At 38.8% G+C, this 15,460-nt stretch overlaps 1 protein-coding gene and 2 non-coding genes across 3 annotated transcripts; 2 read left to right on the forward strand and 1 right to left on the reverse strand.

The window, feature by feature from the left end:
• Positions 1-109: 109 nt before the first annotated feature.
• Positions 110-8,338, reverse strand: LOC111450350 (26S proteasome non-ATPase regulatory subunit 10). The gene is made up of 5 exons (XM_023090425.1): positions 8,034-8,338; positions 7,645-7,777; positions 1,406-1,530; positions 1,098-1,244; positions 110-515 (listed from the first exon to the last, which is right to left on the reverse strand). The coding sequence occupies exons 1-5, from the start codon at positions 8,223-8,225 to the stop codon at positions 381-383; spliced, it is 732 nt and encodes a 243-aa protein (XP_022946193.1). The 5' UTR covers positions 8,226-8,338; the 3' UTR covers positions 110-380.
• A 5,623-nt stretch (positions 8,339-13,961) lies between these two features.
• TRNAV-AAC lies at positions 13,962-14,035 on the forward strand. The gene has a single exon. It is a non-coding gene; the product is annotated as a tRNA-Val (tRNA).
• An 817-nt stretch (positions 14,036-14,852) lies between these two features.
• Positions 14,853-14,926, forward strand: TRNAV-AAC. Its single transcript has one exon. It is a non-coding gene; the product is annotated as a tRNA-Val (tRNA).
• Positions 14,927-15,460: the final 534 nt, after the last annotated feature.

The following is a 15,460-nucleotide window of genomic DNA, read 5'->3' on the forward strand; positions in this document are numbered from 1 at the left end:
AAAAAAAAAAAAAAAACAAAAACAAAAAGACAATGAGCAGATACATAATTTCTTTTGTGATGTGAATCCAAGAAACAAATAAAGAAATGCTAAATCGCGCGTCTCAACAGGAAATCAACTTAACCTCAAAATATAAAATCATCCAAATATTTACCAAAACTCAGCTTTAAATTTGAGCAAGCACTACTACAACATCATGGAACTACTAGTATAGAATGGAACTTCAACAAAAAAAATATAAATAAATAAAAATAAAAAAGGGAAAATGAAGAGCCAGGTTTTGGCATTTCGAACCCAAACTGGAAACCTTCGTTTCTCATTAACTAGAGGAGTGAATACAGGGAACCCCTGGTACAGCTTTAACAACGACGTCGTTTTCATCATCCTTCAAGCATTGTTTGGGCAGCATCAATCAGGATTGGCCTAAAGTCGCTTGAAGCTCTACCAAGAACAGTGTAACCTTCCCTGTCTTCCACGTCCACGTCCGCTCCATGTCTTATTAGAAGAAGAGCAACCTGTCAGAAACATCAACTTAGAGTATTAAACATCTTCTCTTCAGCTTACACAACTAGTAATAACGTTTGTCTACCACGACCACGCAAGCAATATCTACATCTAATCCACCAATGCTCATCACAAAACTAAAAAGTAAACATAGCCTGATGTTTAAAAACGTGATGAAATATGTAATTTATTTTAACTGTAAACAAATAACAACACTAGTTTTTGGCTCAAGAGTACATGTTGGTTGAAATGGCATACTACTTTCTCTCCTTTTGGCACTACCAAAAATGTCTCTTCAATAGAAAATATTGAGTTTAACAAATGGACAGGAGACATTCGATCCTCTAACCTTTGAGCCAAGACCATATGCTTTAACCAACCAATTGAGTTAGGCTCAAGTTGCTACCAATTTTATAGAAAATTAGAATTATTTGCCTCGTTAATCATCAATCACAACGCTCCTTTCAGCCAGACGAAGATGTCATATACAACCAACGTCATGGAACAGATGATAGAAACAAACTTATCTAACTAAAGCAAAACTTATAACATAGAGTTCGGAAAATATATATGTATAAAAGAATCAAAATAACCTCTTTGTTTTCGCAAATTACTGCGTTCATAAGAGGTGTTTGACCAGCTTTATCAGTTGCATCAACTTCTGCTCCTTCCTCGATCAGAAGCTCACACAATTCTGAGTTCCCCGTGCTAGCTGCTCGATGCAACGGCGTGCAGCCCACCTAATTTTTGTCCAATTCATCAGCTCCCATGAGCAATATTGATCAGATGATTTACAAGTATGACACAATAAGACTTTTCAACTCTAGCTGTACTAGCAAACTACATGTTGAATTCAAATAAAGCTTAGGCAATTTAAAATACTATATATGAGGTGACATGCCTTGTCTTTTGGATTAATTTTGGCACCATGTGAGATAAGAGTTTCAGCAATCTTCAACCACCCTTTGCTCGAAGCATAGTGAAGAGCAGTGCGACCACCATTATTTTTCAAATTTACATCGGCTCCTGTAAGATGAAAAATGAAAGGTCTTGAACATAAACATATGCATATAAAAACTCAAGTATAGATATTGTGTTCATCATAAACATGATATATCATGAAAATATGATGCAGGGAGTTTATTAAATAATTTTGGTTTAATCGTTCATTTGTTTTAATTACTCAGCGGCTCTATTCCAGTAAAAAGAAAGGTTTTGGCTTTTGTAACATATCCTATCAAAATCAATTTCAATTGTAACTTATGAGTAAGATTTCATTTGAAGACTTTTATGAGAGCAAAGGCTATATCAAAACATCGCGAGGAATGCTTTAAAAGGAAGAAAAATGAAGAGAGAAAAAGACAGCTTCGGAATTATAGATAATTCCATAAACATATTAATTCTAGCATTCACAAGAGTATAGTACCTAGTGAATAATCTTTCTTCATTCTCTCTCTCTCTTTTTTTTTTTCCTTTTCAAATGTAACAAACAAAGCTTTTAATTAAATTAGGGGAGAAAGATACGAAGAAAGAAGCAATTATAGGGACTGCAAAAGAAAAATTTATTGGGGAGGTAGGCACAGTGTAGTTGTTGGTCTCATGGCTGATAGAGGCACCATCAAAAGCATCTTTAATTTTTTTTTAGTTCATCTTTTACTTTCTTTCTCATGCATCTAATAGTTAAATAGTTAAAGAGTGCGACAGTCGCATAGAAATTTTTCTTGAAGGAAGGTAATAAGAAACCGACACAAATAAAAGAGAATAAAAACGACTCACTAGTTGGCAAAAAGTATAAAAGTTATAATATTTACAAATTACTATCAAGAGATAGACAAATGAAAAGAAGTTTAATCTCAAGAGAGCTCAAAAGTTTCTATCCTTATCATGGAATGCTTTTCTATTTCTCTCCACCAAGAGTTCACATAAAATAGAAAAGATACTATTAATCCAAAGAATTTTGGCGTTGCCGTTGACTCTGCCCTTCAGCTTGCCGGGCCCTTGCTTCTGAAAGGGTGAGCCATGAGAGTGATGAGCAAGAGATATTGATAGAGCATAGACAAGGCAAGTGATGGGGACACACGGAACAACCAATACCCAATACTGCTAGTGGAAGTGTAAGTCAGGAAGACATTATTACTGCCTTCCTCATTCTATTAGCAGAGGCAATACCACGAAAGGAAAATGAAATATTGGGGTTCCTTTGCTGGATATTTAAGTGTTTAGACCACTGAATAAAAGAGAAAAAAGGAAGCCATGAAGACAGTCCTCTTTAAGGTTGCCTGCAGATAGTTGACGTTTCTCCAACAAGATCAGCATTCTCCCCACTCTACCTCTCTGTCATTGAAAGATCTTTTAAACTTTGTGGTCCATAGACAAGAGCTGTGATGGTTCCTTCGTAAATTTTTAATTGAACTGTTCAACCAACCAAAACTTTATAAGTTGTTCAAAGATCTTTGAGTTTTGTTATTTTCGAAGTATTTATTTCATTTCTAGCATAGGATTTAATTATTTGAATTAAACGGAATTTAGAAAAGTTGTCAAGACCATTGGCTATATAAACCCAAGGAAAGCTTTTTGTTTCCATACAGTTGAGCTGAATGATTTGAAGTTGAGTTTTCTCTTTAGAATTGCACCAGAGAGCATTCTGCCCCTTGCAAGCCTTGTATTTAGGTTGCATGTCTTAAAACATTCAAGCTTGTTTAGTCACCAATTTGTAGTGTTTTAACCTTAGATAAAAATTAATTTTTTTTCCCTTTTTAAACAAGAATCAACTTCTCATTGATATAATGAAAAGGAAAATATTCAAATGATACCAACTCCTCTCCAAAGGAAGTGGAAAAGAAAGAAAGGACAAAAAAAACATGCAAACAAGATCATAAAGAAATTATAAAAGAAAAGGGAACGACCAAGAAACAAAAAGGACCTATCAAACAAAAGCTTAGCTTCAAAGAAAACTCAAACAATAACCACAAAGTATTGCGACCTAATAAAGGGAAAAATTTGTAGGTTCGATTCCTACCAGATGCACTTGGAATGTTCAGTTCAATCACCTTTAATTTGAGCTTCAGATCCTGAATCTCCATAAATGGGTATGACTGGTTAAGGGGGGTCTGTTTTCTTTTGCAACAACCGCAAGTCAAGTAGTTCTTGCATTAACCAGTTTAAAATTAGGCTGAAATGACTACAAGTGTGTGCATTTATCAGGAAGGTACACCTCAATTATGAGGTACATCAGTAGGTGTTACAATAATACATAGATGAGTTTTGGCTGGTAGAACCACTCTGTCTTCTGCCCAATGCAGTACACTCCCGTTTTTTGGTCGTCCCTCGAGCGGGGCTCATTTTATTCTGAGGAGGCACCAAAGGGTAGGAGTTCTAGACTCCTTTTACGCCACCGAGTAGGGAGTTTCAAACGATCTTCAACAAAAGAGTACTTATACCCGAAATTGACACAATGAGTAGGTAGAAAATACCTAGGGTCGAGAGCTTTAAATGTGCTATGATCTCAATAGGTTAGAGACAAGTTCTTGACGGAGATTCATCTACCATAACCTTCAATAAAATTTGGACGACTATGCTCTTCACGAGACCATATTTCAATAAGCAAATTTAAATCACCATAGAGTCTTCATTTACCTTCATAATCAAAAGTCTTAAATGAGTTTCCATCCTTCAAATTTAGTGAAATCTTGCTTGCATTAAAGGATTAATTGAATCAGAATCCTTAAAGTGATCTTCCAAAGCATCTTTGATCTCCTTCCAACTATTGTGAGCAAATAACCTAGAAACAACCATTAGCTCACTGGAATCCAATTTCACCGCTAAACATTTTTAACCCGTTGAGAATAAGAAAAAGACAACTTTTCAACAATACTTAAAGAATCTTTTGAGATCTCATTGACCGAAACCCAAGCCCTTGTTTTTCATTCGAGTTCTTAAATACATCCTCTACAATACAACCGAAAGAAAAGAATTTTCTTTTTCCCAAAGACAATTTAGCTAAACCAAATACTTCATGAGAGTTGTCCTCTCAGAAAATATACCAACCTATTTTTAAGAAACTTAACCTACTTTTAAGAAACTCATAGGGACTTGAATCAGCTTTCTTCCTACAAAAGGTGGCCAGACAATGCAATCAATGAACCAACCAAGCGATGTTGACCGGTTAGTCAAGATTGAAAGCAGGTACTCTTGCAAGAAGTCCCTAACAATGTTTGGTAGTTGGAATCTTGCATACATATATTAAATTGTCCCTAGATAGGATGCCCATCCAAGAGATGATGTAAGGATTGAGTGTTAGGAATCACGACTCTCCACAATGATATTATATTGTCCACTTCAAGCATAAGCTCTCATGACTTTGCTTTGGGCTTCCCCAAGAGGCCTCATACCAATGGAGATATATTCCTTACTTATAAACCCATGATCATTCCCTAAATTAGCCAATTTGAGACCCCCTCCCAACAATCCTCAACAATCCTCAACAATCCTTCCCTCGAACAAAGTACACCATACAGTCTCCCCTGAGGCCTATGGAGCCCTCGAACAACCTCCTTTTAATTGAGACTCGACTCCTTTTTCTGGAGTCCTCAAACAAAGTACACCCTTTGTTCGACACTCGAGTCACTTTTGACTATACCTTCGAGGCTCACAACTTCTTTGTTCAACATGGCTAAGTTAAGGACATGACTCTGATACCATGTTAGAAATCACAACTCTCCACAATGGTATGATATCGTCCACTTCGAGCATAAGCTCTCATGGCTTTGCTTTGGGCTTCCCTAAAAGACTTCACATCAATGGAGATGTATTCTTTACTTATAAACCCATGATACTTCCCTAAATTAGCCAATGTGGGACTCCCTCCCAACAATGCTCAACATTGTGACCCTAGAAGAAAAAGTCACATGACTTGGCTTCGAGCGTAGGGATAGCTCAACAAAGTCTATTGCCCATGTGGAAGAGTGTGTCGAAGGTTTAGACAACTCCTTGAAAGCAATGGTTTAGATGTTCTCAGATCTTTCTAAAGACGTAAAGGTTGCCCTTGATGTTGCCAGGATCATAATCGCGAATTTGAGTGCTGGATTAAACATCACCATTAGAGCAGTGAAGAACCAAACCACTAACACGATTTTGAGAATACAAAGGAGCATGGTATTTATTTCTAGACGTAAAATTTTGTGAACTGTTCACCAAAACGATATCTTCCCTCTTTGAATCTTTAACTGAAGGCAAAACAAAAAACTTCATATTACAACTAATGAATCCATGGGATGAAGGTGATTCATTTAACCTCCCTGATTCCTGTAAAGGCATTTCATGGTACAAAATATTTGCATTAAACATATCAAATTTTGATTCAAAATTAATACCTCTCTATTATGAAAGTTACAGTGTCAACATTCACATTTGAAAAATCATTTCAACCTCTAAACATGGTTGCTTTGTAACAGTTCTATTTTCCTCTGCCAACAAATTAGGTTCCTTCATCTCTTGTTGGGTTGCAAACTTGGGCATCGCCTCAACTTCCTTCGAAGATTCTTAAAACACCTAAATAGACAATAGACCATCAATTGCAGACTTAAAGGAAACACTGTCCTTTCTCTAATCATTTGGAACAACACCCTATTATTCATAACCTGACGCAACCTAAAAAGGTCCAAAGAGTTAGTGAAATCATGTAATGACAATTCACCTTGGATAATGGACTTATATACTCAAACAGATAGTGTAGAGCCTTATAATCAAGACAAAACCTCTGACTATTGCCTTTTTTTTTTTTCACTAGGAGTATCAGGTTGGTATATGGTAATGTCTCCATAACATTTCTTCGATCAATTTCAAACTTCTAAGCGTAAGTGTACCTGCATGGCTTGACATTGATGGGTGGTTCACACTCCAGGAGTTGAATTCAATTGTCAATTAATCATTGAGGGAAAAGTTGATCAATAGTTGGAATAATTGTTTAGAACTTTTGGATAACAACTTCAATCGCTAGACACATGGAGTCAAGCTCTAGGGTTGTCAATTCTACCACATACTCCACAACCGACAAGTGCCTCTACTCGTCAAAATATCCCTGGTCCCAAGTTTTTGTTAGGTTTTCAAAGAAACACCTATTTGGACCGATGTTAGATTTCCTACCATACTCTCTTCTAGTTGCTTATGCGTCATCGTTTACCCCTTTCTGAGGATTAACGTGCTTTGACACCAATATGATAGGTCCAAGAAATTTAAAGTATGCAATGTAGAGAACAAAGTAACGATATCACCATACAAAGCTTGACTAACTTGAGAGAGGAAATCTCTACTAAAAATGCACTACAAATCCCAAGATAACCATATCCCTTCCCCCTCCTACCTACTAGCTCTGAAAGGCAAAGCGTCTTCTCATTCTAACTAACTTTCTTTTACTTTACCTTTTTACCCTTTCTGATATAGAAGTTCATAATTGTGGCCTCACAATCTCATACTTCATGCTATGGCAGGTACAAATGGTGGTAATTTTCTACTGTGTAGACAAAAGGTGACCAAGGCACCATACAACAATCAACTAAGCCAATTCAAGAGGCCTTCTGTTCTCCCTTTAAGCGAACACATAAACTTTCTCACCCTCACACTAACTTAAAAGGATACATTTCCCTTTCAACCCTCCTATAATAAGCTTTAACTATTAAAGACCTAAAATTACTCCTGTCCGAAACACTTTGTCCCCGATGTGAAAATCTAGAAATTAGTACTGAATAGCCTGAAAAACCGTCCATGATGCTGATTCTCCAAAAGAGGTCTTTCTATTATACTAGGATCTTCCAAACATTAGTGTCAGTGGTCTCTCGTTCCACTATCCATTTTTAGGTTTAAGTTCAAATTAGAAGGTGAGAGTTACAGTCTTTATCAACACCCAATAAACTAATGATAACAAGAGAAGATTAAAAACGACATAGTTCGATTACTAGACAGTTTTAACAAATTTCATGGGCATCTTGAAGATGGAAGGTGAGAGTCTAATGTCCCCTTTTCTAGAGACCTCCAATAATCAGCAGTCGTCTCAACTTAGCTTAGTACATAAACTAGCCGACTCAAAGCACTACAAAAGCAACCAGATATACAAAACATCAGAAAATCTTAGAATTCACTTACCTCCGCTTAGCAAGATATCTAAAATATCAGACCTCCCAATGCTAGCAGCAGAATGAATCGGTGCCCAACCTTCCTCATCGGCACAGTTTATTAATTTTGTAGACTGATCAGCAGTAGCTAGTATCTTTACCACCTGGTGCATTACGAAGAATTCCAATAATGTATAAATAAGGCCAACAGACATCCAAATTTAAGCCTTAAAGAAAGCCATGGTCGGTACTTCATTACGCATTTCAAATTGACAAGGTAATAAGACCTTTCTTTTAATAACAAAAACAATGCCAAACAATAAAACCACTAGTTGTAATTCATTTACAAGAGAAGGCATGGGAGAGAGCTTTTTGGTTTGGAATTTCACTAATTCAAAGAAAAGTTAGGTCAAGACTAACATCGGCGTGGCCTGAAGAGACAGCAACATGGAGAAGAGAGCGGCCATCCTCATTTCTCAGGGAGAGAGATTGAGAAAGCTGGTGTGGTGCAAGGGCAGCGAAAGCGGAAGAATCGCCGGTCTCTGCGGCTTTGAAAAGATCTTCATCTTTGATTAGACGAAGATCTTTCGAGGCATCGATTTCCATATCCATGGATTTTGAGAAATTGGAAGGTTAAGCTTGGAGTGTTGAGTTGCTGGAGAGGATTCTCACTGTGATCACAACCTGTTTTAGTCCGAACCGAACCGCCGAAATGGAACGTTCTAGACTTACCAGAATTGAATAAAAATTGAGGGAAAAAAAGAACATTTAATTTCATCTCTTACCCATTTAAATCATAAACTTCCAATTGGATCCATTTTAAGTCCTAAATTTGGATAATTGTATCAAATTTTAAGGTTTGTCACACATACTTATTAAAGTCATGTAATTTATTTTTTAAGATGACTTCAAAATGTTATGCAATGTTGTGAAATATGAAAATAATTGGAATACGATAAGTATCTAAACCAAGAATTAGGGGTAAAATGACCAAAATGTCCCTAAGATTCCCTAGGATGCTTTAAGGTTTAAACATGCCTCAAATGACTTGCTACTTCTTAAGGCCCGGTGCTAAGAACATGAATGTATATTCAAGATTTCAAGTTGGAAACCTCAACCAAGTTAGGACCCAAGAAACATCTAAAGGAAACACAGGAGTCAAGATAAGATTTCATTATAGTTTTATATGACTCTTTAGAATAACTCATGTTTATGGGTTCATATGTTTATGAATGCATGTTACCACTTGTGCCTCAAGAAATTATGGACCTTAAAAACTTACAAGATTGAGAACCAAAAATAATACCACACAAGCTCTACTACTACTTAAATAAGAGAATGTTAAGTACCACTCAAGGATAAGAGATCAAGGTGCTCAAACATAGAAACTCAAGAATGCTAGGAAATACTTTAATCATGTCCAATGTGACCCATGCCCCGACACCACGCGGTGCTTTCAAGGCTCATGTTTTCCTCTTCTAGGTGGGATGCCCTGCACCATGTTTTCTTAGCAGGATGTCAAGTGTAGCCTCATGTTCTCTCATCTAGATGAGATACCCTATACCACAATCGCTGTTTCTTGGCAGCGGATTTGGCGATTGTGTGGCACTCACTCCCAGCATTGAATGAGTCAAGCCAACTTCGGATCACGTTGCCTATGATTGGGCAACGTGTATTCAAACCTTAGGCCTCGATTTAAAGAGAATATTTTAGAAAGCGAGGGAGAGAGGTTTTGTAAAGAGAGTTTTGAAAGCAAAAATGAGAGAGAGATTGAGAGTGGTGTTATATAGCATGCAAGCAAAAAGGCAACAATAATGGCTTAAACATTATATAACTTTTCGGGTAGCGAGAATTTGACAACTAGTTGCATCCCCCTATAGTACATTTTGGGGCATTTCATATCTACTAGGCGTAGCTATGATATTGCTAAAACATCATACTCTTAAAGAAAACAAGAAAGAAATAGTACAACATGAAAGAAATAAAAGAAAGCAGTAAAGTAGTACAAGGCAAAGAGTTTCGGTGTGTAACGGGCATGTGACCATGGGAAACACGCCTTGGACAAGCATGACTGTGACATCCTCCCCCACTTAATTGGTTGACGTCCCTGTCAACCGTCTCATTTCTTCGAACTCTGCAATCTGAGGTGTGGCTGTCTTCAGGTCGTTGGCACTTTCCCAACTGATTTCTTCTTCTGGAAGTTCTTTCTTTCTAACTAAAAATTCTTATAAGTTGCACTTTGGTTTGCCAATGAGACAAGTTCGATTGGCTAAAATCTCTTCTACTTCCTTTTTACTTGAGTCCTTCATCGTCATTGGTGGTCGTGTCACTTGGTTGCGTTGATGGTCATCGTTGTCTGGATGATACGGTTTTAGGTTACTTACATGGATGATGGGGTGAATTCTCATCCATGTAGGTAGTTGGAGACGATATGAAGTCCTTCCGACTTTCTCAATGACTTCAATTGGTCCCTCAAAATTTCGCTCTAGTCGTTGGTCTCGATTCCCACGGAATCTAAATTATTCTGATCTCAGCTTGATCATAACTTGGTCACTAGCCTGAAACTCTAATGATCTTGGTTTTTGGTCCGCCCACTTCTTCATTCTTCGTGGGGCTTTCTCCAAGTACATTCGTGCTATTTCTGACGTTTGCTTCCACTCTTTGGTGGAATTGTATGCTTGAGGGCTTCTACCAGCATAGGGGTGGTCAATAACATGGGACATAAGTGGTTGTCTACCACATACTATTTCAAAAGGGGTTTTTCTTGTCGACGAGCTTTGTTGGTAATTGAAGCTAACCTGAGCTACATCAAGCATCTGTACCCAGTTCTTCTATCGTGCATCGATGAAATGACGTAAGAAATCCTCAAGCATACTGTTGGACCTTTCAATTTGTCCGTCAGTTTGGGGGTGATAACTCAAAGAGATGTTTAGGCTCGACCCCAATAGCTTGGACAACTCAATCCAAAACGTTCATGTGAATCTCGGATCGTGATCGCTTATCATACTAGCGGGAATGCCCCACAACTTGACTACGTGTCGAAAGAATAGTTGTGCAGTCGCTTCAGTAGAGTATGACTTGGGAGTTGGGATGAATATGGCATATTTGGAGAATCTGTCGATGATGACCAAGATGGATTTCATTTCTCCTACCTTGGGGAGGTGTGTGATAAAATCTAGAGAAATACTTTTCAATGATCGGGAAGGGACCAGTAAAGGTTCTAGTAGTCCCGCAATTTTGTTTTGTTCAACCTTGTTTTGTTGGTAGATAAGACAAGTCTTTGTAAACTGTGTCGCATCGTCGCGAAGGTTCGGCCAATAGTACCCAATTTTTAGGAGGGCATAGGTTCTCTGCCACCCGTTGTGGCCTGCCCATGGTGTGTCGTGGCATTCTTTAAGTAGGAGTCTCCTCATGTTCCCCGAACAGGAAACATAAAGACAATTTCCCTTTGTGAAGAGTAAATTGTCCTTGACCCAAAACGGACGAGTCTTCCCCTCTCTAACTAGCTACATGATGGCCTGGGCGGCCGGGTCTTTGGCTAGGTGTTCTTCAATACTTTCTCGTATCATTCCGCTCAGCTTACTTACTTGTAGATGAGCTAACATGCATAGGCCTGCATGTTCGCTCTTTCGACTTAAGATATCTGCAGCTTGGTTTGCTTTACCTGGCCTGTGTTCGAACTGAAAGTCGAATTTGGCTACACATTCTTGCCAACATGCTTGTCTCGACGATTACTTGGGTTGGTCAAAGAAGTGACATATGGAACTGTTGTCTGTCTTGACTACAAACTTAGCTTCGAGGAGGTACTGCCTCCAAGCTCGTAAACAGTGGACTACTGCCAGCATTCCTTTCTCAGATGCTGCATACCTTCTTTCTGCCTCATTTAACTTCCGACTCTCGTATGCAATGGGGTGTCCCTCCTGCAGTAGGACGCCCCCTAGGGTGAAGTTTGACGCATCCGTTTCGACTTCAAAAGGTTTTGTCACATCGGCAATCCCCAGAACTGGCCCTTCTATCATGGTGTTCTTTAAGTTGTCGAAGGCTTCTTGACAGCGTGGTGGCCAACTCCACTTGTTTCCCTTCTTTAATGGCTCAGTGAAGGGACCTGCGCGCTTCAAGAATTCTTCAACAAACCGCCAATAATAGTTTGCTAACCCAAGGAACGTACTTCTGTCACTGAAGAGGGAGTCTTCCAATCCTTGATGGCTTTGGCTTTCTCCTCTTCCATACCTACCGTGCCTGCTTCTATTACATGTCTAAGAAAGTTGATTCGTTGTTGTGCGAATGTGCATTTTTCCTCTTCACATATAGTTGGCGTTCTCTCAAATTTTCGAAAACTAACCGCAGGGGGGTTTGATTCTCTTCCATGGTGGAGCTGTAAACCACTTTGTTGTACAAGTAGACTACCACGAATTTATCGATGTACTTTTGGAAGACTTGGTTCATTAGTGTGTAAAATGTGGCAGGGGCATTAATCAGACCAAAAGACATGACTAAGAATTCAAAGGCCCCATATCTAGTGACACAAGTCGTTTTGGGTTCATCTCCCTCGGCAATCCGAACTTGATAATATCCCGACCATAAGTTGAGTTTCGAGAAGTACTTCGCACCATGTAGTCGATCAAACAAGTCTGTAATGATGGGCAAAGGGTATTTATTTTTTACAGTGATTTTATTTAGGGCGTAGTAGTCTATGCATAGGCGAAGACTACATCCTTCTTCTTCTGAAACAACATCGGGGCTCCGTTGGGAGCTTTCGCAGGTTCGATAAACCAAGCAGTAAGTAGTTCATCCAGTTGCTTCCGTAGCTCCGCTAACTTCGGTGGAGTCATTCTGTAGGCATTCTTTGCTGGGGTTTCGACTTTGGCATCAGTTTGATCTCGTGGTCTATGCCCCGACGAGGTGGTAAGGTCTTTGGTAGACTCTTTGGTATTACTTCTTCGTACTCCTCTAGTACGCGTTGTATTTCTATGGGAACCAATTCAACTGTTCCTTCAGTTTCAACCACAGGGATGGTCATGAACGTTGGTTCGTCACGTGAAAGACCCTGTTTAAATTGGAGAGCTGAAATCATCTTGATTCCATCAGGTTATTTGATGCTTGTCTGGACAACAGTAGGGGTTGATCCTGTATTTACTAGGCATTTTGCCAAAGCATGGGGATCACTTTATGTTCGAATAGGAATTCCATCCCGAGTACCACATCAAAGTCGTCCATTTTGACGATCACAAGGTCCACTAGATGACTCCATGTTCCTAACTTTAGGGTAGTCTTTTTCGCTATTCCGAGGATCGGTAGGGCCACAGAGTTGACGACCTGCATCTTCCCCGAGTCTCAATGTTCAACCGATTTACTTCAATCTCGGTCATGAAGTTATGGGTGGCTCTTGAATCAACCATCGTACTCTTAGCCAATTTGTGATTCACCCATGCTTCCACGTATATGAGACCTTTTTCAATCGGCTCTCTTTGCTCTCCAATCTTCTTTTGAAGTGCAAATAGGAACTTTAGGGCTCCCATTCGAGGAGTTTCTGTGTTCAACACTTTTTCAACTTCTTCGCCCTCTGATTTTGCGTCTGAGTCTATGTCTAATGCGGCTTGGAATGTGCGTATTAATGTCTTCTTTGGGCACTCATATACCCTGTGGTTCCCTCTACATAGGAAACAGGAGGGATGTTATACAAAAGTGTGCTATTTTCTTTATTTAATTTTTTTTTTCACGTTTTTACTCAAATTACTAGTTGAATGGATTACCATATATTTTTGGCATGCCATTTCGGCCATGTTTACAGGGAAGTTAGTTGGCAACCACATTTTTACCATAGAATTGTCATTTAAACATGTCATGAGAAAAAAATCACTTTGTTTTTCAACAAAATCAAACTCCTATTATGTTATTTTCTATGCTTTCTTATTTTTCCTCCAACAAAGTCTCTTGGGCTATTTCTCCTCCGTCAAATGATTTTCTCTCACGGCGATTCAAAAGACATCAAGTGGTACAACAGACAAATTAGTCTTCGCGGCGCCGGTCAAGAGTCATTTGAGTCTTTCGTTAGTGATTTTTTGAGCCTAAAAATCCCAAACCATGACAAAAATGACAATAAGAAAGGAAAATAAAAATAAAAGAAAAATTAAATTAAATATTAAAATAATACAATTTAAAATCAAACAACAACACGAAAAAATAAATTGACAAGCAATACAAACATGTGATGTTAAAGGTTTGTTACAAAGGAGAAAGGGTTCTGGATACTCGTTGAGACTCATAAACGACCATCAAGTGACAATGGGTTCTAGGAAGCTTGGGCTTAACTCTATGGTTGTCTAACCTTCTTGGGAGGCTCCCAACGGTGTCGTGGTGTAGTTGGTTATCACGTCAGTCTAACACACTGAAGGTCTCCAGTTCAAGTCTGGGCGATGCCATATTTGAAATTTTTATTTTTATTTTTGTTTTTATAATCTCGATTCATTTTGGACCTCTACGAGAAAGTTTAAGAGCTCTAGAGCTTGATATAAGCCCGAGAACTGTGCCCTCGAACACACATTGAGCGTGTAATTGATTGTTTTGGACTTCCATTGAAGAAATACTTGTCGGAATCGACAAGGACTAGGGTGGAATGATTGTGAGCACGTTGCATGCTTGATTCAGCCAAGAAATTTATGAACTAAACTTGGTATCAGAGGTCTAGGTTGATCGGTCCAACGGACTGTTTTCGCTGGACCAAGAGTCGTTGAGTCTTTCGTTACGTGATTTTTCGAGGCTTCAAATCTCAAACCGTGACGAAAATGACAAAAAGAAAGGAAAATAAAAATAAAAGCAAAATTAAATTAAACATTAAAATAGTGCAATTTAAAATCAAACAACGCCGCGACTAAGACAAATTGAAAAGCAATCCAAACATGAGCCGTTAAAGGTTTGTTACAGACGGAGAAAGGGTTCGGGATACTATTTCGAACGAAATATAAAAGGCCCAAAGTACACGGACCGGGTCGACACTCATAAGCGACCCTCAAGTGGCAATGCAGCTCTCAAACGCTCCCCCACCTCGAGCGACAGCTAGCGAAGACCTGAAAAAGAAATCTAAAATGCGGCGAGTAAAAAAAATGTACTCGGTAAGCAGCCTACTTGTAGGCTCTCATCGCATCCAGTTCCCAGTAGGTTTCCACGGGCTTTTCAATAGGCTCTAGGAAGCTTGGGCTTAACTCTATGGTTGTCTGACCTTCTGGGGAGGCTCCCAACGGTGTCGTGGTGTAGTTGGTTATCACGTCAGTCTAACACACTGAAGGTCTCCAGTTCAAGTCTGGGCGACGCCATATTTGAAATTTTTATTTTTATTTTTGTTTTTATAATCTGATTCATTTTGGACCTATACGAGAAAGTTTAAGAGCTCTAGAGCTTGATATAATCCCGAGAACCGTGCCCTCGAACACACATTGAGCGTGTAATTGATTGTTTTGGACTTCCATCGAAGAAATACTTGTCGGAATCGACAAGGACTAGGGTGGAATCATTGTGAGCACGTTGCATGCTTGATTCAGCCAAGAAATTTATGAACTAAACTTGGTATCAGAGGTCTAGGTTGATCGGTCCAACGGACTGTTTAAGCTGGACCAAGAGTCGTTGAGTCTTTCGTTACGTGATTTTTCGAGGTTTCAAATCTCAAACCGTGACGAAAATGACAAAAAGAAAGGAAAATAAAAATAAAAGCAAAATTAAATTAAACATTAAAATAGTGCAATTTAAAATCAAACAACGCCGCGACTAAGACAAATTGAAAAGCAATCCAAACATGAGCCGTTAAAGGTTTGTTACAGACGGAGAAAGGGTTCGGGATACTATTTCGAACG

Source organism: Cucurbita moschata, unplaced genomic scaffold, assembly GCF_002738365.1.
Source record: "Cucurbita moschata cultivar Rifu unplaced genomic scaffold, Cmos_1.0 Cmo_Scf00012, whole genome shotgun sequence".
In the NCBI taxonomy this organism is placed as follows: Eukaryota; Viridiplantae; Streptophyta; class Magnoliopsida; order Cucurbitales; family Cucurbitaceae; genus Cucurbita; species Cucurbita moschata.